Here is a 25,978-nt window from a genome sequence, read left to right on the forward strand (position 1 = left end):
CAACTTATAACAAGTAGAGGGAGTACAGTGATTTACAGCAAAAGAGAAGCAATTAACTCAAAATTCTAGTGTTGCTAACATCAAAACTACTATGTATCTTTTTCTACATCCTGCTTACATTGAGTAACATCCTTCCAGGTGCCTAAAAGATAAAGAATATGGAGGTCTGGCAGCAATCCTTGAGTCAACAGTGAAAACCCGTCACCAATATGATTTTTAACTCTTTAGAAAAGGCTCTGTATCTTTAAGATGCTTTCAAGCTTTGTGCCTCTCGCGGTTGCGGGGGCTGTAAGCAATTCACAGGCTGTAAGAAGTCTGGGGAACCTGTTAGGCAAGCTAGAGAGCTACCAGAGGGGGTTTAACTGAAACATCCCTTTCAAATGCAGAAGGCTAAAACCCTGAATTGACTTTTTCCCAGAGAATATCAGAAGAGTGGAAAAGCAGGCAGATTCTTATTTTTTGGAGGGTGGATGCTCAGGAAATTCCAGGGGGAAAACCTGAGGTCTGATTAGCCTTGCCATCAGAGCTCTTGCCACATGACCTTGTCACGGGTGGAATTCCTCACGCTGGCTCCCGGCACTATGGTTTTTCTAATAGTCATATTTGGTTGTGAGAGTTGGACCATAAAGAAGGCTGATTGCTGAAGAATTCATGCTTTTGAACTGTGGTGCTAGAGAAGACTCTTGAGAGTCCCTTGAACTGCAAGGACATCCAATCAGTCAATCCTAAAGGAAATCAACTCTGAATATTCATTGGAAGGACTGATGTGAACCTCCAATACTTTGGCCATCTGATTCTAAGAGCCAACTCATTGGAAACGACCTTGATGCTGGGAAGGACTGAAGGCAGGAAGAGAAGGGGATGAGATGGTTGGATGACATCATCAACTCAATGGACATGAGTTTGAGCAAGCTCCAGGAGATATTGAAGGATAGGGAAGCCTGGTGTGCAGCAGCCCATAAGGTCGCAAAGAGTCAGACATGGCTAATAACAAATAAACAACCTAAATCTATACTTCATGAAACTAGAAAAAGGAGAACAAATTAAACACAATGTTAACAGATGGTGGGAAATAGGATCTGAGCAGAAGCAAATGAAATAGCAACCAGAAAAACAGTAGAAAGGGTTAATTAAACAAAGAACTTGTTTTTCTGAAACATTTTAAATAATTGACAAGACTTTAGCTAAAGGAGCAAATGACTAAAATTATAAATGAAAGAGAAGGTATTACAATTGATACTATAGAAATACTTAGGATCACAAGAGCATATGAATAATTATATGCCAATGAATTAGATAACCTAGAAGAAATGAGTAAGCCCCTAGAAACACATGACCTACCAAGACTGAATCAGGAATAGAAAATTTAAGTAGACCAAAAACAAGCAAAAAACTTGATACAGTAATTTTGGCTCAGCTGGTAAAGAATTCGCCTGCAAAGCCGGAGACTTGAGTTTGATCCTTGGGTTGGGAAGGTTCCCTGGAGAAGGGAAAGGCTACCCATGCAAGTATTCTAGCTTGGAGAATTCCATGGACTGTAGTCCACAGGGGTCACAAAGAGTCGGACACGACTGAGTGACTTTCACTTTCAATACAGAAAATTCATGGCCAGATTGCTTTACTAGCAACTTCTCCCAATAATTTAAAGAATTAATCCCAATTCTTCTTCTAAAACTCTTGCAGACAATTGAAGTGAAGGGAGTACTTCCAAATGTATTCGGCAAGGCCTGAATTACATTTATACCAAAGCCGAATAAGGACAGTATAAGGAAAGAAAACTATATAGACCAATATCCCTGATGAATATAGATGCAAAGAATATTAGTAAACCAAATTCAAGAACACATTAAAAGGATTTTATAAAATGACCAATTGGGATTTATCCCTGGGATGCAGGGATGGTTCAACATATACAACTTAATAACTGTGACACATCACATTAATAGAATGAAAGATAAAAATTATGTGATCACCTCAATAGATGCAGGAAAACTATTTGCCACAATACATCATTTCATGATAAAAATCCTCAACCTATTGTGTATAGAAGAAATGCAGTTCAACATGATAAAGGCCATCTATGACAAACTCACAGCTAACACTCTACACAATGGTGAAAAATTGAAAGATTTTTCTCCAAGATCATTGTCAAGACAAGGAAAGTGAAAGTGAAAGTCTCTCAGTCGTGTCTGACTCTTTGTGACCCCATGGACTAATCAGTCCGTGGAATTCTCCGGGCCAGAATACTGGATTGGGTAGCCTTTCCCTTCTCCAGGGGATCTTCCCAACCCAGGAATCAAACCCAGGTCTCCTGAATTGCAGGCAGATTCTTTACCAGCTGAGCCAGAAAGATACTCTCTTATCACTCTTATTCAACATAGCACTGGAAGTCCCAGCCAGAATATTTAGGCAACACAAAGAAATGAAATGCATCTAAATAAAAAAGAAGTAAATTGTCATCCCTTGCATATAACTTTACATACAGAAAATCCCAAAGACAAACCAAAACTGTTGGAAACAAAGTCAGTAAAACTGAAAAAAAAAAATCAACATACAGAAATCAGTATTAGTATATAACAAAAATGAAATATCTGGAAAAGAAATAAACTAGCACATTTCAATAGCTTTAAACAATAAAATGCCTAGAAAAATTTTAATCACTTAAGTGAAATATCTGTTCAATGAAAAGTACACAGTTTTGTTGAAAGAAGTCAGAGGCAAAAACAAAAGCAAAGACATTCAATGTTTATGGATTGAAAGAATTAATATTGTTAAAATGGTCATAGATTTAAATATAGAAAATAGATTTATAGATATAGGTCAACACTTAGAGTTTCAATTCCATCCCTTTCAAATTCTAATGGAATTCTTCTTAGAAATAGAAACAAAAGTCCCAAATTTGTAGGATCACAAAAGACCCTGACTAGCCAAAGTAATTCTGAGGAAGAACAAAGTTGGAGATTCACACCTCCTGATTTAAAAATATACCACAATCAAGAGTAATAATATGGTTCTAGAATAAAAATAAACACACAGACCCATAGAACAGAACAAAGAATCCAGAATGAACCATATAAATATTTTTAAAATATTTGAGAAGAGAGCCAGGAACACCTAGTGGGGAAAGGACAGTCTCTTCAGTCAGTGGATCAAGCTGCAGAATAATCAAACTGGACCACTATCAGAAAACAGTCACAAATATTAACTCAAGATCAATCATAGATATAGGACATGATACCATAATACTCCAGGAAGAAGACAGGGTGGAAGTTCTTCAACATCGGTCTTGGTAATGAGTTTTTAGATATGACACCAAAGGCACACACAACAAAAACGAAAAACCAATGTGACTACATCAAATTTAGAAGCCTCTGCACATCAAAAGAAACAATTAACTGAAATGACAAGCAACGGGAGAAAATTTTTGCAAACCAAGTACAGTGGTTAATATCCAAAACATGTGAAGAACTCATAGAACTCAACAGCAATCTGATTTTAAAATAGGCAAAGGGATGAAACAAACATTTTCCCAAAGAAAACACATAAATGGTTAACAGGTACATGAAAAGATGCTCAAGGTAACTAATCAGAGAAATATGCCTCAAAACCACAATAAACTATCACCTCACACCTTTCAGAATGCCTATCACCAGGAGGACAAGGGATGGCAAGTTTTGACAAGAAGGAAAAGAAAAGTGAACTTGTTGTGTACACTCTCCGTGGGAATGCAAGTCGGTTCAGCTACTATGGAAAACAACACAGAGATTCCTCAAAAAATTAAACAGATCTACCTAAGGAAATGAAAACAGGTTTTTAAAGGGATAATATGCACTCCTATGTTTTTTATAGCATTATTCTTAATAGCTCAGATATAAAAATAACTAGGTGCCCATCAACAAATAAATGGATAAAGAACATGAGATATAGACATTTGCACAATGGAATATTATTCAGCCATAAGAAAGAAGTATATCCTGACATTTGCAACAACATGGATGGATCTTGAGGACATTAGACTAAGTGACATAAGTCGGGCAGAGAAAGACAAATACTTAAGATATCACTTACACTTGGAAATGAAAAACAGCCAAATTCATAAAAACAGAGTATACGGTTTCTAGGGGAATCAGCAGGCGGTGGGAGGAGTTAGAACATATTTTGTCGTGTACAAACTTGCAACAAGTAATAAATATGTCCCAGAGATCAAATACATCACATAGTGAATACAGACAACAATATTCTATTGTATGTTAAGATACTAGAATGTAATATTTCATTCACCAAAAAGAAATTAAGTTTTATGATAGAGGTGCTAATTATCACTACAATGGAAATCGTATTACAATATACATATGCATCAAATTAATATGTTGTACACTTTAGGTTTGACAGGAGACGGGGACAGCAGAGGATGAGATGGTTGGATGGCGTCTCTGACACAATAGACATGAGTGTGTGCAGGCTCCGGGAGATGGTGAAGGACAGGGAAGCCTGGCATGCTGCCGTCCATGGGGTCACAAGGAGTCGGACATGACTGAGAGACTGAACAACAACACTTTGAATTTATACAGTGCTGTGTGTCAAGTGTGTTTCAATCAAAAAAGAAATTGGCATTCCAGGAACTAGAATCCAGGTATGCTTGAATTTCTCTTTCATTATCTCTCAGGGTCAGGGTAGAGACAACCTGGGCTCGCATGATGAATCAATAGTGTATATAAAGTATTTTGCTAAGAAATTTTTGCATGTTATATCATAGAATATGAAGGATTACATATGAATTTTTCTGTATCTTCTACCAATGGAGGACAACTTGGTTTGGTCCATTCATTGATGGGGAAGGAAACTGTCCTGCTTATTCACCTCAAAGTAGAAAATGAAGTCACATGTGAACACTGTCGAGAATGCAAGCAACAGGGTCAACTTGATGGTACATTGTCCTTGATCACTGAATCAGTACTACGGAATAATCAACAATAAATAGCATGAGATCTCCAGATTAAAATCAAATCCATTTTCCCAGTTTTCAGAGCAGGATCTCTTTTTTGTAATGTTTCAGATGGGTTTGACACAGGACAGTTAAAGACCAGACTTGTAGAATAATTTTGAATGGAATAGTCCACATAAAAAGGAAAGAAAACTTAATGTATTTAGCCATCAAGGAGAGCTAGAAAGAAAACTATTCTAGGAGAAGCCATATTTGGACTACCAACAAATAAAGTAAAGCAACTTAGAGGTAAGATTTTTGCAAATGTTCGAGTTCCCGAAGGCTATGGGGGAATTCCCTGGAGGTCCAGGGGTTAAAACTCTGTGCTTCCAACACGGGAGGCATGGGTTCCATACCTAGTCCAGGAACTAGGGTCTCCCATGCTGCAACCAAAAGCAAGCAAAACCAGTAAGGTATGGGTTACAGGGACTCCAATCTGAGAGCACGTGGGGAAGAAGACTTTTTTCCTTTTCTGGTTTTTGTTTTGGCCACACCGTGTAGCTTATGGGATTTCAGTTCCCTGACCAGGAACTGCACCTGGGTCACAGAAGTGAAAGCTGAGAATCCTAACCACAAGGCTACCAGGGAACTCCCAGGAAGACATATTTATCTTGATACCTTTTGGGTGCCCAAGACAGCATTAACTCAAATCCTAGGAGTTAAAGTGCATCCCTTGGGAACACATGTGGCCGTATGTGGCTGAGTGGTTCCAGGAGCATTTGAATGGATGGTCAAGAAAGAAAGTCCATGAAACAATGAAGGATTGTAGGGCACATTCTTTATTACTTTATCCATTATCTGGAAGGTACATCTGTGCTGAGGAGTCCTGAAGTAAATATGGAAACAAAGGTAATATTTGTTTATCAGAGTCTTGGGCCAGAGAACCCTGGGAGCCCATACAGACCCTGCCCCCAAATCCACCCTCCTCTACCCCTCAGGATAATCTCATCATCTAGGGTCAGTCCCTTTATCCTTGGTTGGGGTGGAAACACAATTGCCTCTAGTTGAAAAATGTTATCTAAGTTATGAAGATAGTGGCTTGGGGTATATCAGAGTCTCTGAAAGATTCATTTGTATCCAAGAACTTATAATCCTCCTTCAACTGGCTTGCCAGACCTTGTGTTCTTCTGTTCCTCGTGGAAGGAAAGGAGATTCAGCCTCATCAGGAGAGTGCCTCTCCTGGTACAGCCTTGTAAGATGTGTGTTGATCAAAGTCTCAGGTGTTTTTGATCTGGACTTGGTGGGAGCCTATGTCTGAACATATGTCCACTTGTAGTCACATCAAGTGGGCACAGGCACTGAAGGCATGAATTTCAATCCATGTCTGTATCATGGAGGCATCTGAGCCACAGAAGGTGGCTTTTCATTTGGATCACAGCTCTTAGCAGATAGGGGAAAGGCTTTAAGGGACACCTATATACCTGAGGCCTTAGACTCTGATATACCGCAAACCACTATCTTCATAACTTAGATAACCTTTTTCAACCAGAGGCAATTGGGGTGGAAACAAGGATAATCCACCTCCCCCACCCTCCCCACCCACTTCAGCTCCCCCTGCCACGCACACACAGACCAAGGATAATCCTTCATCGTTTCATGGACTTTCTTTCTTGACCATCCATTCAAATGGGTGGTCTGCCTCTGAGAGGCAGATCACTATTTACCCTAGGACTCAAAAAATGGGAGATATTAAGACATCAACTTTTAGGAAACAGAAGCGAAAGAGAGGTAATAGTGTATGAGAAGTCCACCATTTTAACCAACCAATGGAGGAGCCACAGCTAGCCAGGTTAGACGCTTGCCCTGAATTTACACCTAGTTTGCAAGGACCAGATGAAGGGTATAAATACAACCCCAAGATTAGGCCCAAGAGATATTGCCCTCTTCCTGACAGATTGGTGGGAAACCAAACTGGATTCTTACTTCTTCTGATGTCCGTGTCACCATTTTTTTCTGCCCTAGACATGGCTTTAGAATCAAAGAACTCAGCACACAGAACAGAGCAGAAGTAGTCTGTGAATGCCCTGGCAGAAGGCCCCAGTGCTGCCTCCCTGCCTCTTCCCTGGGACCCAAGCCCCGTGTTCACTGCTGTTGTGTGTACCTCACAGGCCTGCGAGCCTTATAGATGCCCTGCCTTGAGACTGAAGACAGAGTGAAAAAGATATCAGTGATCATTCAACAGGGGATCCCGCATGTCTGAAGTGGAGGGTCCTGGAGCAACATGCCACCATGGATGGCAGGCAGGAGAGGCCAGCAATCTGTGACACTGGAGGAAGAGAGGCTGCCATCTACAGGGGGAATTGACATCAGGTTGGCTTATCAGTTACCACGGAAACCAGAAGCTAAGGTAGGAGCAAGCATGTAGGCAGTTTCTAGTTAAGCCCTATGGTTAAGAGGATTGGATAGTCATGTGAAGCAGGGACTGGTCGAGCAGGGGATGTAGAGAGAACAAGGGAAAAGCTATCTTGAATGGCCTGCTAATCCCCTACGTAACCTGCCCGACCCCCACAATATCTGGACCCCTTCCTTCCTTAATATCCCTGGGGTCAGGTATATCAAGGTGCACTGCAAACAGATCCCATAGATACAATACACACCACAGCAGCTAGTGCTGAGAGTCCAAAAGATGGGCTAACTTTGGAGTCAGGCACTAATTGGGTCAATTTTTCATGGAATTCCAGAGGAAGACAACAAAGGCATCTCGCTGTGGACCCAACAATCAGACTCATTCAGTAGTGAGGCTACTGTTGTTGCCCTGTCTGCAAACAGATTCCCTCTGCTTGGACTAGAGGTGAAATATAAGATGTTTAACAGGCTCACTGCAGGGAAAATCATGACCATTAAGAAAATCCAAGCAGCAGCACCATTCTGACATAATCCCACCCCTGTCTACAGTTTTGGTCTTGGGCTGCAGTACCATTATGCAACCTCAGTCCGCATCAGTTCAGTTCAGCCACTCAGTTGTGTCCGACTCTTTGCGACCCCATGAATCTCAGCACGCCAGGTCTCCTTGTCCATCACCAACTCCCGAGGTTCACTCAATCTCACATCCATTGAGTCGGTGATGCCATCCAGCCATCAAATCCTCTGTCATCTCCTTTTCCTCCTGCCCCCAATCCCTCCCAGCATCAGAATCTTTTCCAATGAGTCAACTCTTTGCATGAGGTGGCCAAAATATTGGAGTTTCAGCCTCAGCATCATTCCCTCCAAAGAAATCCCAGGGCTGATCTCCTTCAGAATGGAGTGGTTGGATCTCCTTGCAGTCCAAGGGACTCTCAAGAGTCTTCTGCAACACCACAGTTCAAAAGCATCAATTCTTCGGTGCTCAGCTTTCTTCACAGTCCAATTCTCACATCCATACATGACCACTGGGAAAACCATAACCTTGACTAGATGGACCTTTGTTGGCAAAGTAATGTCTCTGCTTTTGAATATGCTATCTAGGTTGGTCATAACTTTTCTTCCAAGGAGTAAGCGTCTTTTAATTTCATGGCTGCAGTCACCATCTGCAGTGATTTTGGAGCCTCCTCCCCACCCCCCACAAGAAGTCTGACACTGTTTCCACTGCTTCCCCATCTATTTCCCATAGCCGGTATCGAATAGTGGAGAGGGTGTGACAGACCACAGTGTTAATATAATGGTGCCTTTCTCCATTAAGAGGCCTGGCTTCATTATCTTAAGTGGGGCGAGCTGAAATCTGTAAGTCCCCTTCTGGTACTAATACTAACCCCCACGGGGCTGCAAACCTAAAACATGGGGGACTTCCCTACCAGTCCCAGGGCCATTTACAATATGTTCCCTGTGGGGTAGATCCTGTGGCAAGGACAAAAGTGAGTTTTTTTCCCGACCATTAGCTGGCAATGACCTTGGGTGGTTAATCATTCAACTCAGATGGTGATGACTTGTTGCCTTTGGTTAACATGACGTAGGCCCTGGAGTGATTGCTCCTGAAATATTTAGTTACAAGTTTGTGGGACTGAAGTTAGGCTACTGGTTCACAGGTTGAGACAGTGGGTTTCCTGTATAAGTTGTTTTTTAAGTAGTCCACTCATCCTTCAATTAGCCTGGCAGTGGTATGGCTGTAGGGCAGGTGGAATCTCCAGGGTATGACATATTTATCAGTCCATTTCTGAACTTCATGGCTGCTTAAGTCGGGGGTGTTGTGTGTGTGTGTGTAGCCCAAAGCTACTCTTATTATTTCACCATTTCCACAGGTTCGAAATGAATGGTTCAGGGTGACTGGCCCCATCCAATTCCCAATCCTGTCCCTAAGTTTATGTCCCTAGAGCATGTGTCTGTCAGTTTTTAGAGGTGGTGGGTCAGAGGTATGTTTGTACTTTGTAAAAAGCAATAAAATCAGACTCTTGTGTTTTGCCTGTATCACAAGCCCTCCCCATGCAGTCAGGTCAACCCAAAGCACCAGGCTGCTACTTTTAAATGGGAAAGAGACTGAGGTTAGCAGGATGTCATCAGTATAATGGAAGAGAAAATATCTCTTACAGTAGTCAGATTCCACAGGAACCCACATGCTAGTGGACGCCCACCCCAGATTAACCCCATAATTTTTCCTGTCCCATCCGTATTCATCAAAATTTTGGCCCTTATAGGGGGTTTCAGCAGTCTCCTGGCTGACTCACCAATTGTTGGGCTGCAACACACAGGCCTGCACCCTTGTAGGTGTCCAGCCTTGAGACTGAAGAAAGAGCTGAGAGACAGTGGGGAAGAAGTCCACAGCTCATCGGACAAACATCCAAGAGGAAGGGTCCTCGAGCAACAACATGCCATGCTTAGCAGGCAGCAGGAAGCACGCTGAGGCAATCTCCACTCTTTGAGGGAGGAGCCTACCATTTATAGGGGTATTGACATCAGGTTGGCTCATCAGTTACCCGGAAAACCAGCAGCCGGGGCAGCAAGCATGGAGGCAGTTACTATTAAGCCCTGTAATTAAGAGGATTGGATGGTCATGCGAGTGAAGCAGGGACTGGTGAAGCAGGGGGATGAACAGAGAACAAGAGGAAGCCATCTTGAGTGGCCTGACCCTGCATGGGCCCACTGACCTGGGAGCTTCACCAGTAATGTGCACAAGCATCTGGAAAAGTACCGGAGGCTACACAGCTTAGCTCTGAGGAAAGTGCAGCTAATGATGTCCACCAGGGACAGCGGATGTTGCTAGGACTGCAGTACGGCACCAGTGATCAGCCCCTAGAGAAACTGTGCAGTCATTCAGGATTCTGTCTGGGAAGAGAGGGTGGTCCAGTGAGCCTCTGTGTGAAAGCCATTGTGATCACCATTTAAAATCTGATTCTTCTCACCTGTGTCGGTGGGACTGAGAAAAGCAAAGGGTATCACTGACACAGGAGTGTCTGGGTTTGATCACAAATAGAACTGGCCTCCCTTGGAATGTGAAGTCACACAAAGGAAACACCATATTCTGTGCTATACTGGGGTCCAAGGGCATGAAGGATGTATTTGACAGTCTAAGAGGCAGGAGTTAATAGAAGCCAACTTGCAGGAAGAGATGAAGTATGCTGCTGCTGCTGCTGCTACGTTACTTCAGTCATGTCCAACTCCTAGCAACCTCATGGACTGCAGCCTACCAAGCTTCTCCATCCATGGGATTTTCCAGGCAAGAGTACTGGAGCGGATTGCCATTGCCTTCTCTGGAGATGAAGTACAGGACTGCTGAAATGAAATCCACCATATATAAGGAGAGTTTGTCTAGTCACCAGGATAAGACTTGACAATTAGGCTTTGTGGGGAGAGGAGAGCAAAGGTTCAGTTAAACCTCCATGCTGATTAGATCTCTTGGTGGTGTGTGAACATCCTAGAATAGAGGGGGCTGGGTGTTATTTATAGAATAGGGAAGAGCTCAAGCTTTAGGGGCCCAGGTCCTGAGCTACAGGATCTTGCTTCCAAAATCTGCAATATAGAAAAGAGAAGACCTTTCTCTACCTTTGAGGAAAGCTGACATCATAGATTCCATAACATACAAGGAGCATCAAAGTCCAGGAGCAGGTCAGCACATCCAATGAGGTGGCCAAAAGGGAGGCTGGAGACCTGGGGTTGCTGATGTGGAGACCTAAGGGAAGGGTTGATGGAAGAAATAAGTCACAGGGAACTACAGACAAGCAGAGACGCTAACAACTAGCCCACAGTCACTGGGAATGGGAGTTTCCCTCTGATGGTTACAACAGTGTATCAGCAGCTTGGGGATCCAAACTGGCCACTACGGCCACATAATGGAGAAACACCGGCTAAAACAGTGGAGAGATTAGGGTAGTCAAGTTAAGGGAGGATGGCTCCAATACTTTGGCCACCTGATGGGAAAAACTAACTCATTTGAAAAGACCCTGATGCTGGAAAAGATTGAAGGTGGGAGGAAAATGGGACGACAGAGGATGAGATGGTTGAATGCATCACCGACTCGATGAAAATGAGTTTGAGTAAGCTCTGGGAATTGGTGATGGACAAGGAAGCCTGGCTTGCTGCAGTCCATGGGGTCCAAGAGTTGGACACGATTTGAGCAACTGAACTGAACTGAGGGACACCTGGCATGCTGAAGTCCATGGGGTCACAAAGAGTCAGACACAACTTAACCACTGAACAACAACAATCCCATAAAAGGCAAGTGGAGGGCTGTCCTAGATACAGCAGAAAGCAAAAGAGTGACCCCTGTTGGGTGGCAGCTCCCCCAGACACTGCCCCCTACAGGCTGTTGCCTCAGCAGCCCCTCTACCTGCCCCACTCCTGCTCAGATCTGCCAGGCAGCTCCCAGCTCTTTCCTAGTGTCTGAGCAGTAACGAGATGAGAAGGAAGAGAAACGGGCACAGCGGGTGCTGTTTCTTGGTCTCTGCAGAGGCAGGCTGCTTTTGCAAGAGCTCCAGATTATTGTGCAGCTTGCTGGTCTTCCCTGGAGCTTGGATTCCTGGACATCCGCGAAACACAGACACGGACGCTGCCACCAAACTCTCAGCTGCAGTGAGGAACCGATGCGATCCTGGGCTGAGGGTGCTCTTTGAACTCTCGTGTGTGTTTAGTGCCATGAACAGCAATGTGTCCAGAACCCAGGTGGGGGCGAAATTGACTGAGTCAACAAGCCAAAATTTGTTCCTCTTTTCTCTGGAAACTGGCACTGGAACCTCAGTTACTGCGCAGGTATAAATAGTCAATAGTGGCTGAGGAACTTCAATTTGCGTGGAGGTTCTGAAACCCTAGAGGAAGCAACTGTGAGTGTTTCTGTCCTAGCCTCTCAATTTGCTTTCCTGGGTCCAGTGAGTATCTTCCTGCCTGAATGGGTGCTTTATCCTACTGGTGCTGAGGAAGGCAGGGTCTATATAGCTGTTCCAGTCTAGGAGGGTGAGTGTTGGAGGAGGGGCACAAGGTAATAATGGATGCTGAGCACCGTGTTCCTTTTGTTTGGTGGCAGATGTGTTTCCTGGGCTGGGAGAAGGGGAGAGTTGGATGTGACATCCAACCAGATCTCTGATGCCATTGTCCCCGTGGAAAATGCAATTCATCATCCTCTTGGAAGGAGGCCCTTCTCTGGCCAGAAACCCCCTTCCCTCCCACTACCTCAGCCTTCCAGTGACCCTCTGTCCTTTGTTTGCACAGGTTACTCAGGCTTTCATTCAAGTCTTTCCAATGCCCTTGAGCCCTTTCCATGGTCAAAGCTTTACAGTTTCTGCCTCAGAGAAGAAAGAAGCCCAACAGTGGGACTGACCCATGTCCTGTACCCACCCCTGATCTCACTTAGCTCCTCAGTCCCTTTCTGATGGTAACTGGAAGCTCTATTGGACATCTGCTCTTTCCTCCCCTGAAGCCAGCCTTCCCCTAACTGTGCGTTTCACATGTCCCTTCCTCCATGAGGCCGCTGGCCCACCTCCTCTTGGAAGTCTGGACAGACTCTAGGTATGCCAGGGACTTTTCTCGTGGAGCTCAGGAATGACAAACCCTGGTAAACACACAGTCATGCACCCATCCTGTGCTCAGGACAGATCTCACCCAGTTTAGGACTCTGGGTTTCTTCAGACAGCACTGCAGACCTCCAATACTAGTCTCTCCAGAACAGCAAGTGAGAGGAAATGAGTCTGTATTGTCACAGCTAAGTCAGCCACCTTACTGATACAGAAAAGAATAAGCAGGTCCAGAGAGGGAAGGGTCCCACCCGAGGGCCCTCAGTGAGTCCCTCCTGGGGTGACAATGGCCTCAGTGAGGAATTCTACATCCTGGTCACAGTGCCCCTGGCAGGGATGACAAGCCCAAAGAGGGATGACACAGAGCATCTGAGAATAGATCCATGTGCTGGCAGAGCAGGACGGAGGCCCGGCTGGTCCGCTCCTGTCCTCCCTGGCCAGACCTTATCCTAACTTTCCCTAAACTGCTTTCAGAGCCCACTGCTCTGGGCCCCAGAGGATGGGAGAGGAGACTGGGGAAGGGCTTCTCCTGCCCTCCAGGAGCTGGGCCAGCCCTAATCCTCGTCCTTGGACCAAGAGCAGCCCCCTCTCTGTTCCTCTGCCTAGGACATGCTTCTCCTCCCTCTCTCCATGTTGCTCCTGCTCACACAGTCCCAGAGTTCCTTGGGCGAAGAAATGGATGTCTATTCTGAGAAAACACTCACCGATCCCTGCACCCTGGTTGTGTGTGCCCCACCAGCGGATAGCCTTCGTGGTCATGACGGACGAGATGGGAGAGAAGGCCCCCGGGGGGAGAAGGGGGATCAAGGTAGAGCTGGGACCATGGGCCTGTCCTGGTGGGAAGGGGTGGGCACTGGGATTGTAACCAAGCCAGAAACTGGGTCTTCTGCTGGGGAAGCCTTATAGATGATCTTCTTCCTAAATGGGTGGGTTTCACCCAGATTTTGAGCCCACCTAAAACACAGCTTTACTGGTTCGCTAAGACTGACTGCCCTGAGCCTCCAGCTTCATCACCAGCTGTCCTGATTCCTCCCCTAGAATCTTCTGACTCCCACCAACCCAAAATGCACAAAGAATAAATGACTGGTATTTAGAGTCATCTGCTCTAGAACTTAACTACTGTCCATTTGAATTAAATGGTTCCTCTCCAAGTTAAAGATTTTTAATATTTAATTGAGTTCTACTCCATGATGAGTGAGAAAGGATGAGGCAGTGTGGCCCCAAACTCAAGCCTGAATGAAAGGATTTTCCCTCAATACATTACAGAGGGAAAGAAAGGAAGCTTATATTTCTTTGTCCAGCCCTGTGCTTAGGAGTTCTCTTGAGTAGTTTATTTAATCCCACCAAAAGTCTAACAAGTGACGCATGAATCTCATTTGATAGGGAAGACAAGTGTGACACAAAGATACTAAGTGAAACCCAACCTGGAAGTTGAAAAGGACATGAGTTTCTTTTTCAGGCACAGCTGTGCTTGTCTACTAGCTCTGTTTCAACAACAGAGTCCCCTAGGGAAAAGTCACTCAGTGTTTCTGAGCCTTAATTTGCTCATCTTTGGATGGGAATAATATGACCACACAGTGACAAATAGTTGAGCCAAGCTTCCCCCCCCCCCCCGCCCCCGACCACCCTTTTTTTCCTCTTTGGTGAGGCTTTAGGATAATGTTGCATCCTCTTGCTGTAATCGGCAATCAGCAATCAGGTGGATTCTCCTGAGGTTTCCCAAGATACTGCTTATTAAGGGAAGTGTCTGAGAAACACTGCCCCACAGGAGAAGATCTGGGTGTTACTGGCAAGAAGTGAGAGTTCAATGAACCAGCAACAGGACAAGGGCATCACCATGGCACTGAACCAGGGCTGTGGGAGGAATCAATTGAGATCTTTGAACTTTCTCTAGTTTGTATTTTGGTTGGGGAAGAAGGAAATGAGTAACATTTGCAGGATCCTTCTTGCTGGTTCCTACACACCCCAGTCTTTGTAAGTATCTGACTGTCCTTTACAGACAGAAAGTAGCTTCCAGCATGAAAGAACTGGACCTTAATAAGGCTGCCTAGAAGTATATTCAATAGTTGGGTGGTATTCAAGGATTACAATAAACTGTGGGAAATTCTGGAAGAGATTGGAATACCAGACCACCTGACCTGCCTCTTGAGAAACCTATATGCAGGTAAGGAAGCAACAGTTAGAACTGGACATGGAACAACAGACTGGTTCCAAATAGGAAAAGGAGTACGTCAAGGCTGTATATTGTCACCCTGCTTATTTAACTTCTATGCAGAGTACATCATGAGAAACGCTGGGCTGGAAGAAGCACAAGCTGGAATCAAGATTGCCGGGAGAAATATCAAGAACCTCAGATATGCAGATGACACCACCCTTATGGCAGAAAGTGAAGAGAAACTAAAAGCGTCTTGATGAAAGTGGAAGTGGAGAGAGAAATTTGGCTTAAAGCTCAACATTCAGAAAACGAAGATCATGTCATCTGGTCCCATCACTTCATGGAAATACATGGGGAAGCAGTGGAAACAGTGTCAGACTTTATTTTGGGGGTCTCCAAAATCACTGCAGATGTGATTGCAGCCATGAAATTAAAAGCCACTTACTCCTTGGAGGAAAAGTTATGACCAACCTAGATAGTATATTCAAAAGCAGAGACATTACTTTGCTGACTAAGATCCGTCTAGTCAAGGCTATGGTTTTTCCAGTGGTCATGTATGGATGTGAGAGTTGGACTGTGAAGAAAGCTGAGCGCCCAAGAATTGATGCTTTTGAACTGTGGTGTTGGAGAAGACTCTTGAGAGTCCCTTGGACTGCAAGGAGATCCAACCAGTCCATTATGAAGGAGATCAGCCCTGGGATTTCTTTGGAGGGAATGATGCTGAAGCTGAAACTCCAGTACTTTGGCCACCCCATGCGAGGAGTTGACTCATTGGAAAAAACTTTGATGCTGGGAGGGACTGGGGGCAGGAAGAGAAGGGGACGACAGAGGATGAGATGGCTGGATGGCATCACTGACTCGATGGACGCGAGTTTGAGTGAACTCTGGGAGTTGGTGATGGACAGGGAGGCCTGGCGTGCTGCGATTCACGGGGTTGCAAAGTGTCGGAAACGACTGAGCAACTGAACGAACTGAACTGATTCAAGGTACTAGCATTCTCTACCTCCCAGAGGGTCCTGAATTGAATACTAGGGCAGGGGAGGGGTGGGGACTTTCCCTACAGTGGCCCTCAGCTGCATGATGTACCTGTTCTCTTTCTTGTGCTTTCCAAGCCTGGCCTTGGGTTGGTGCTTGGAGAGAGAACAGTGCACAGTCGGGCCAAGACCAGGCTCCACACTGGCTCCCCAGATCCAGGCACTGGTTCCTTCAACGGTGACAGGTTGGGAATTTCCTGGAGATCCGAGCATCCTCAGATCCTGACCAGCAGGGCTGGGTGGGGCCAGAGTCTGCACTGGGGATGAGCCCCCCCCCACAGATTCTGACACACATGTTCCCAAGAACCTGATGTAAAGGACAAGATGAGCCTGAGAGGAGAGACCCTTGAGCAGAGGTAGAGGGGGGTGCTGGGTCACTTGGTGATGCTCCAGACATGTCGTGCAGGGCCAGTAACACCTGGACCCTGCTTGGGGGGCTGTATTTCCAGGGACAATTCCTTCTTTCCTCAGCGCCTCTGAGATTCCTGCCCAGAGGGATTCAGTGAGAGTCCATCCAGGGCGGCAATTCTCCCCTGGGAGTAAAACCTCACAGGCCACAGCATCCCCACCACCCAGCTCTGCTGATCTCTCTGAGCTCATTTCCTTCCCCCCTCCCACACTCCCTGGACTCTGACCATACTGGCTCCTTGTTGGTCCCTGAGCACGCACATCCCCCTGCCTCCCCAGGGCCCTGTCCTTGCTCTGAGCATGCACATCCCCATGGCTCACTCCTCACCCCCTTCACAGCTTCACTCATAGACTCCCTCTCTGGCCATCCTATTTAGAAGACACCTCCACCAATTCTCTATGCTTTAATTTACCTCTGTAGCACTTATTCTGATCTGATTATCATGTGTTAAACTTTTTCCTTTTGGTTAAGTATTTCTACATAGTTGAGTTTAAGCTCCATGAGGAAGGGGTTTTGTTTTATCAGTTTTTTTTTTCACTAGTAATCCCAGCATTTAGGACAGCACCTTGTATGTAGTAGAATCTCAGTGAATACTTGTAGAATAAATGAATGGAAACGGCCAAGAGATAAGGCACTGAAGTACACTTGTTTTGTATTTCAGTCACTAGGTCCCCGTCTGACTCTTTGTAACCCCATGGACTGCAGCATGCCAGGATTCCCTGTTCTACATTATTTCCTGGAGTTTGCTCAAACTCATGTCCCTTGAGGTGGTGATGCCATCAAACCATCCCCTTCTCTGTCATCACCTTCTCCTCCTGCCTTCAATTTGCACTGGGTTATTTCAGGGAAGACTGGAGCTTCTCGGGGGGCAACATCTTTAGGAGGAGGCTAAAGATCTTGTAGCCTCATCTTTTATGCACTCCCACTCCCAAGGAGATTCAGTGCCACTAACCAGGCTGGTCTTTTTTCCCAGGGCCTCCAGGTATGCCTGGTCCAGCTGGAAGAGAGGGCCCCTCAGGGAGGCAGGGGAGCATGGGACCTCCAGGCACACCAGGCCCCAAAGGAGAACCTGGGCCCAAAGGTAGGAGGGTGATATGTGGCGGGTGAGGGAGGGAGAAGGGAGGGGTGATGTTGGCCGCCCTGGTGGGGACCAGGGTATGTGCACACTGCCTGGAAAGCCTGGGACCTCCCTGCCTGGTAGGCCTGGCCTGGGCCTCTCCCCCAACATTCCCACACTGACTGGATATCCTAGAGGAGACCAAGTGGTCAGGAACAGTCTCCCGGGTCACGCTCTCACCTGGACCTGTTGGTGACAAGCTGCACTGCTGAGGAAATGGTACCTGCTGAGCACACTCTCAGCCATGTTTCTCTAATGTGTTCCTTCTTCAGGAGGAGTGGGTGCCCCAGGCATGCAGGGCTCCCCAGGCCCCACAGGCCTCAAAGAAGAGAGAGGTGCCCCTGGTGAGCCCGGAGCCCCTGGAAGTGCTGGGGCAGCAGGTGAGCAATGGATGTGGGGCTGGGCTCATGTTCTCCTGTGCCCACCCCACCACCCTCAAGGTCAGAGCTGGCATTCCAGGGAGAGAGCCAGCGTTGGGCTCTGGGAAATGTCTGTCTCCAGGGAGAGGGTGCTATGAGCAGCAGGGACTGTGTATTCAGGGAAGGCTGGTTGTTGGGTTAAGGGACAGTCAGTGTGCAGAGAGGATGCAAGCAGAGGATCCAGGCACTGAGGGATATTTGTAAAGGTGGAGGGTGTATGGCTGGGGGATAGGAAGTCCATGTTTGAGGGTGGGGAGTGGGTATGAAAATGCTGAAATGTATGTTCAGCACTCATCCATTTCTACTTCTCTGATCCCAGGACCTGCTGGGGCCATCGGTCCACAGGGGCCTTCAGGAGCCAGGGGCCCCCCAGGACTGAAGGGAGACAGAGGTACTCCTGGAGAAAAAGGAGCAAAGGGGGAGACTTCAGTCCCAGGTAAGAAAGTTCTGGGGGCTCTAGTGGGTGCAGAGGGGCCAGCAGGCCCTCTTCAGTTCAGCACCTCCTCTCATGCCTCCCATGTCCTTATCCCATCCCCAGGATGCGTCACCCTTCCCTGAGCCCTGGGCTCTGAGTGACCCCAGGCTGGATCTGTGTTTACTTGGCCTCTCTCTCCTGCAGAAGTTGCTACTCTGAGGCAGCGGATGACAAACTTAGAGGGAGTAGTACAACGCCTCCCGAATACAGTGTCTCAGTACAGGAAAGGTGAGCTCCTGGACCCGACCCTGAGCTGCCACCAAAGGCGGACCTCAGACTGAGGCTGGGCTGGGCTTGGAGTTCTCTGGGCTTGGGTCTAAATTGGACTTGCTGGGACCATGACTGGGACTAGACCTAGACCTGGGGCAGGAGCGGGGCTAAGGACAGGGCTGGGACAGAGCGGCCCCCACGTGCTCCAGGAGCTCAAGTAGATGCACTAGACAAGGAGGAGGATGCGGTCCATGTCACCAGTTCAGCAGAACTTCACTCCAGCCTACTCTGGGCAGATTCCTATGACAGACAAGGGGTCACCCAACCCATGATGCATTTCTTCCCTCTGTGAGGCCAGGTGTACAAGTGCACAGAGAAGCAGCTGCACAGCCCAGAGCAGCAGAGAATCCAGGACTGACCCTGAGAGAGGCGGTGGGATGCTGCCTGTTGGTTCAAGGCTGCTGGGGACCTGACCTTGGTGTGTGGCCACCGAGAATCTCACCCTAAAGATGTTCTGAGTCTGGCAGGGGCAGGCTGCCTCCAGTGTCTGGCCAGTTCTGCACTCTCCCTGCATCTGCTTAGGTATTTAAAGCAGAGATTCTTCCCTAAGCCTGGATCCTAATCAGGCTGAGTCCTCCTGGAGCACACACCTGAGTGCTCTGTGCCCTGGGACTCTCCACCAACTGCACCTTCTCCTTCTCTGCTTTCTCTGAAGTCAGCTTTGAATCCACATTATTCATCAAACCTCAGGGATTGAAAAAAGAGAAGGTGCAGAGTGTATAGAGGCCTGATCTGGTGAGACATAGGGTTGGCTCCTATGGACTCAAGCCAACTAAGTACTGAAGTAGTGGGATGAGCATTTCCAGCAGTTCATGTCTTCCTCCTTGCACAAGCATATCTGCACACCTATTTACTCCCTCATATGGAGACTGATACAAACAAATGAGAACTTGGGCATATGCACTGGCCACACCTGTGTACTTAAACACCACTCAGGCCACACCATCTACATACATGAACACACAGGCACACATATGCACACCTATCACCCAGATGAATGGGATGTAAAAAGGTGACCCTCTGCTGCTCACAGCTTCCCTACTGAGCCACGGAATGAGGCCACAAGGCAGGCCACTTATGGAACTCCTTCCTCAGAATAAAGTTCTGAACTGTCTTCACATTGGAAGTCTTGACACAGAAAAGAGAGGGGACAGCCTACTTTTCCAGGGGCAGGGGCTAAAAGGAGGTCTCCAAGTCTCCCCTGTTGAAAACTTCAGTGCCCCTGACTCACCAAAATAGATGTCTAGCCCTCCATATCCACCAACCATCGGCCACATATGACCCCACTGGTCACTGCCTCCTCCTTCCCTTTCCTCTCCTGGACATCCACAGAGGGGAGCAGGTGCCTCAGCTCTGGCTCCTTTCTCTCCTTGCATTCACTCTAGGCTTGGGCTCATTCTCTCCCATGGTTTCAAATTCCTTCTATTGATGCCTCCTCCAGGTAGAGCCCTGTTTGGACCTCTTTCCAAACCCAAGACTCCTCTCACCAAGGCAACCTTGGCGGTCACAGTGGAGGGAAGCACCAGCTTCTCTGGCCAGATTGAGTGGCCTTACACCCAGTAGTCTCTCCTCACCCTTGACCTTGACCGCCCAGGATCTCTTTCTTCCCATGACAATGTGACTGTGGATGGCTCATCAGAGAATGTACCGTGCACAATTCTAATCCCTTCTGACATTTCAGGCAGAGTGGCTGTCCAACCATGTTCAGATTCTTCCCCCAACCTCTTCCTGCCTTGAAGTACAAGGGATGTTCATCTTCACTCTGCCTCAGGGATAACCTAGTCAAAACCTTCTCTGTGTCTGGAAACCAAGACACAGAGAGGAAGGGAATCTGCACTTAGTAAGGTAGGAGATAATGTGCCTCTGGACCAGACCCATGGTGTTTGTCAAGTCGAGTAAAATTCAAGCTTTATTCTCACCTAGATATCTAAGAACAAAGCTAGCGGCAAAAGCTGAGCTCTGCTAAAGCAAAGAGATAAGGTGCCCACTCCTGAGTTCAACAAAGACTTCCCTGTCTACACATGCTCATGAAGGCTTCTTGGGGGTGGAAAAGAGAGGGGCCCCACCCCATAATAAGTGTGGACATGCACCCATAAGCCCCTGAGAAGGGATGTATCTTAGAAAACAGTTTCACACGCACCTGGGGGAGGGTCCATGGACCAGTCAGTTGTGAAGAAATTAACAGGATAATTATCCAAAGGTAAGCAAAGACCCTGAAGGACCGTCCCGTATAAGTTAATTTATGTCACATCTTTACTGCTCTCCCCCTCATCCAGGACTCCCACACTCCACCACGGGTGTGTGTCTCTGCTTAGCTCTGGCTTACCACACTCCTCCTCATTAGAGAGGATGCTCATACCCTTTCTTTCTGGGGGCGTACTTCTGCCTTGCTTCTGTCTTAAATAAACAACCTGTTTCTCTGTGTGCTCTGCCATACATTGTGCTGTGTCTCAATAGTAAACTTTTTACCTATTTACAGTTTTTGCCTCCTTGAAACATTCTTGCTTTCAAATGGGGGAAAGAGCCAGAGTCACTTTGCTTCTAGCCTTTAGTCCCTGGTGGTGTGTTGGCTAGGATTCCTGGGGTTTCATCCAGGGTACCCAGGTTCCATCCATGGGCAGGGAACTAAGATATCCCTTCAAGAGCGCTCACTGCTCTCCCTCCAAGATCAGGAGGACTGGTGCTGCAACTCAGTCATGAAAAAGGCCATCTGACCCCAAAACTTACACTTTTCGCTTGTAAATTTTTAGATCAATGCTTCTGTATACTTAGCTGATTATACTGACAATGTACTGCAAAGAAAAATTTAAAACGACATCTGTAGTGCAGAAATTGGAATGAGGCCTGAATGAAACACAAGCTCATGGGAGAGGGTGGTGAATACCCCTCCTCCAGACAGGAAACCAGCCACTCTTTCCTTTGATCCCAGGAATCAGAGGGACTGCCCTCTCTGGCCTTTTCTGAATAGGACCCCCAAGCCCCACCCCTCTTCCCAACACCATCAAGGTACCGAAATAAGCATTTCTAAGATAATGAAATATCTGAAAAAATAAAGAAAATTAACCCATTTTATTTTTTAAATTTTTATTTATTTATTTATTTTTATTTTACTTTACAATACTGTATTGGTTTTGACATACATCAGCATGAATCCAGCACGGGTGTACACGTGTTCCCCATCCTGAAACCCTCTCCCACCTCCCTACCTGTACCATCTCTCTGGGTCATCCCAGTGCACCAGCCCTGAGCATCCTGTATCCTGCATCGAACCTAGACTGGCGATTCATTTCTTACATGATATTATACATGTTTCAATGCCATTCTCCCAAATCATCCCACCCTCTCCCTCTCCCACAGAGTCCAAAAGACTGTTCTATACATCTGTGTCTCTTTTGCTGTCTCGCATACAGGGTTATTGTTACCATCTTTCTTCCATATATATGTGTTAGTACACTGTATTGGTGTTTTCTTTCTGGCTTCACTCTGTATAATCGGCTCCAGTTTCATCCACCACATTAGAACTGATTCAAATGTATTCTTTTTAATGGCTGAGTAATACTCCATTGTATATAGGTACCACAGCTTTCTTATCCATTCATCTGCTGATGGACATCTAGGTTGCTTTCATGTCCTGGCTATTATAAACAGTGCTGTGATGAACATTGGGGTACATGTGTCTCTTTCGATTCTGGTTTCCTCAGTGTGTATGACCAGCAGTGGGATTGCTGGGGCATAAGTCAGTTCTATTGCCAGTTTTTTAAAGAATCTCCACACTGTTCTCCATAGTGTCTGTACTAGTTTGCATTCCCACCAACAGTGTAAGAGGGTTCCCTTTTCTCCACACCCTCTCCAGCATTTATTGCTTGTAGACTTTTGGATAGCAGCCATTCTGACTGGCATGAAATGGTACCTCATGGTGGTTTTGATTTGTATTTCTCTGATAATGAGTGATGTTGAGTATCTTTTCATGTGTTTGTTAGCCATCTGTATGTCTTCTTTGGAGAAATGTCTATTTAGTTCTTTGGCCCAGTTTTTGATTGGGTCGTTTATTTTTCTGGAATTGAGCTGCAGGAGTTGCTTGTATATTTTTGAGATTAGTTGTTTGTCAGTTGCTTCATTTGCTATTATTTTCTCCCATTCCTATGGCTGTCTTTTCACCTTGCTTATAGTTTCCTTTGTTGTGCAGAAGCTTTTAATTTTAATTAGATCCTATTTGTTTATTTTTGCTTTTATTTCCAGTATTCTGGGAGGTGGGTCATAGAGGATCCTGCTGTGATTTATGTTGGAGAGTGTTTTGCCTATCTTCTCCTCTAGGAGTTTTATAGTTTCTGATATTATGTTTAGATCTTTAATCCATTTTGAGTTTATTCTTATGTATGGTGTTAGAAAGTGTTCTAGTTTCATTCTTTTACAAGTGGTTGACCAGTTTTCCCAGCACCACTTGTTAAAGAAGTTGTCTTTTCTCCATTGTATGTTTTTGCCTCCTTTGTCAAAGATAAGGTGTCCATAGGTGTGTGGATTTATCTCTGGGCTTTCTATTTTGTTCCATTGATCTATATATCTGTCTTTGTGCCAGTACCATACTGTCTTGATGACTGTGGCTTTGTAGTAGAGCCTGAAGTCAGGCAAGTTGATTCCTCCAGTTCCATTCTTCTTTCTCAAGATTGCTTTGGCTATTCGAGGTTTCTTGTATTTCCATACAAATTGTGAAATTATTTGTTCTAGCTCTGTGAAAATTACCGCTGGTAGCTTGATAGGGATTGCATTGAATCTGTAGATTGCTTTGGGTAGTATACTCATTTTCACTGTATTGATTCTCTGATCCATGAACATGGTATATTTCTCCATCCATTATTGTCCTATTTTATTCCTTTCACCAGCGTTTTATAGTTTTCTATATATAGGTCTTTAGTTTCTTTAGGTAGATATATTCCTAAGTATTTTATTCTTTTCGTTGCAATGGTGAATGGAATTGTTTCCTTAATTTCTTTTTCTACTTTCTCATTATTAGTGTATAGGAATGCAAGGGATTTCTGTGTGTTGATTTTATATCCTACAACTTTACTATATTCATTGATTAGCTCTAGTAATTTTCTGGTGGGGTCTTTAGGGTTTTCTATGTAGAGGATCATGTCATCTGCAAACAGTGAGAGTTTTCCTTCTTCTTTTCCACTTTGGATTCCTTTTATTTCTTTTTCTGCTCTGATTGCTGTGGCCAAAACTTCCAGAACTATGTTGAATAGTTTAAAACAATAAAATGCCTAGACAAAAATTTAACCCCTTAAGTGAAATAGCTGTACAATGAAAAGTTTACAACTTTGTTGAAAGAAATCAAAAGCACAAACAAAAGGAAAGATTATGATGTTCATGGATTGAAAGAATTAGTATTGTTAAAATGGTCATACAGTTAGAGATAGATAAGACATTTATAGACATAGGTCATCATCTATAGATTCAATTCTATCCCTATCAAAATTCTAATGAAATTCTTCACAGATATAAAGAAAAATCCCAATATTTGTATGGAACCACAAAGGATCTTGAATGGCCAAAGCAATCCTGATAAAGAAGACTGATAAAGAAGAAACAAGTTGGAGGTATCACACCTCCTCAATACAAAATACACTACCCAAAGCCATAGAAATAAAAATGGTATAGTTCTAGAATAAAAATAGACACAGACCAATAGAGCAGAATAGAGAGCCTAGAAAGAAATTGTCAAAATATGGTCAAAATACTTGACAAGGAAGCCAAGACCACCCAGTGGGAAAAGGATGGTCTATTCAACAAGTGGTGTTGAGAAAACTGGATCAGCACAAGCAGGACAATGAAGTTGGACCACTATCTTATAACACACACACAACGCATTAACTGACATCAATCATAGACATTAGACCTGATACCATAAAACTTCTGGAAGAAAGCATAGGGTAGCAGATCCTCAACATCAAGTCTTGGTAATCATATTTTAGATATGACACTAAAAGCACAAACAACAAAGGCAAAAAAAAAAAAACAAACCCCAACAACTGAGGTGACCATGAAGTGAAGTCGCTCAATCGTGTCCGACTCTTTACGACCCCATGGACAGTAGCCTGCACCAAGCTCCTCCGTCCATGGGATTTTCCAGGCAAGAGTACTGGAGTGGGTTGCCATTTCCTTCTCCATCAAATTCAAAAGTTTCTGCACAGCAAAGGAAACAGTTAAATGAAAAGACAGACTATAAATTGGGAGAAAATTTGCAAACCATGAATAGCAGTTACAAAACATATGAAGAACTCATACAAGTCATTAATAATCTGATTTTAAAATAGGCAAAAGGAAGAAACAGACATTTTCCCAAAGGAAACACAGAAATGGATACAGATATATGAAAAGATGTTCAAGATACTTAACCAGAGAAATATAGATCAAAACCACAATAAGCTATCACCTCGTACTTTTAAGAATGGCTATCACCAAGAAGACAAGGTATGATAGGTTTTGGCAAGGATCAAAAGAAAAGTTAACTTGTTGTGTACACTATTTGTGAGAATGCAAGTTGGTTCAGCTACTATGGAAATCAATATGGAGGATCCTAAACATAAATAAATAAAGAGATCTACCCTATGATCTAGCAATCCCATTTCTGGGTATACACCGAAAGGAAATAAAAACAGATTTTCAAAGAGATATATGCAATCTCATTTGTTTAACCGCATTTTTCTTGATAGCTCAGATATAGAAACAAACTAGGAACCCATCAACAAATGAATCAATAAAAAGATGAGGTATACACATATGCTCAACGGAATGTTATTCAGCCATGCAAAAGAAGTATATCCTGCCATTTGCAATAACATGGATGGATCTTGAGGACATTAGGCTACCTGAAATAAGTCAGACCTAGAAAGACAAATACTCTAAGATATCACTTATACATGGAAACTAGACAAGAACAAACTCAAAAAACAGAGTAAATGGTTACTAGGGGATGACAGGGAGAAGGGTTAGAATATGGTTTTTAAGTGTACAAACTTGCAACAGGTAGTAAATGTGTCCTAGAGATCAAATAGCTAGTGAGTATAGACAATATCCTATTGTAATGAAACTGAGAGACTAGAACCTAATATTCCATCCACTAAAAAGAAATTAGAACTGTTTTAGGACAGAGGTGCTAATTATCACTACAATGGCAATCATATTACAATATATAAATATAT

At 44.9% G+C, this 25,978-nt stretch overlaps 1 protein-coding gene across 7 annotated transcripts in view; it reads left to right on the forward strand.

Moving 5' to 3' along the window:
* The window catches only part of LOC101113398 (collectin-43), a 57,808-nt gene extending 35,965 nt beyond the window's left edge, over window positions 1-21,843 (forward strand). Inside the window, exons 4-10 of one of the 7 annotated variants that reach the window (XM_060406582.1) lie at window positions 4,384-4,633; window positions 7,093-7,331; window positions 13,504-13,705; window positions 17,469-17,576; window positions 17,885-17,992; window positions 18,351-18,467; window positions 18,570-21,843. In XM_060406582.1, the coding sequence (XP_060262565.1) occupies window positions 7,206-7,331; window positions 13,504-13,705; window positions 17,469-17,576; window positions 17,885-17,992; window positions 18,351-18,467; window positions 18,570-18,589 (681 nt within the window). In that variant the 5' untranslated portion in view covers window positions 4,384-4,633; window positions 7,093-7,205 and the 3' untranslated portion in view covers window positions 18,590-21,843. Of the gene's footprint in view, window positions 1-4,383; window positions 4,634-7,092; window positions 7,332-11,727; window positions 12,211-12,595; window positions 13,706-17,468; window positions 17,577-17,884; window positions 17,993-18,350; window positions 18,468-18,569 lie in introns of those variants that run through there. The other 6 variants (XM_060406581.1, XM_060406580.1, XM_060406584.1 and 3 more) reach the window with 6 other exon arrangements.
* Window positions 21,844-25,978: the final 4,135 nt, after the last annotated feature.

The sequence above is a fragment of the Ovis aries genome, chromosome 25 (genome assembly GCF_016772045.2).
Source record: "Ovis aries strain OAR_USU_Benz2616 breed Rambouillet chromosome 25, ARS-UI_Ramb_v3.0, whole genome shotgun sequence".
NCBI classification, from domain to species: Eukaryota; Metazoa; Chordata; class Mammalia; order Artiodactyla; family Bovidae; genus Ovis; species Ovis aries.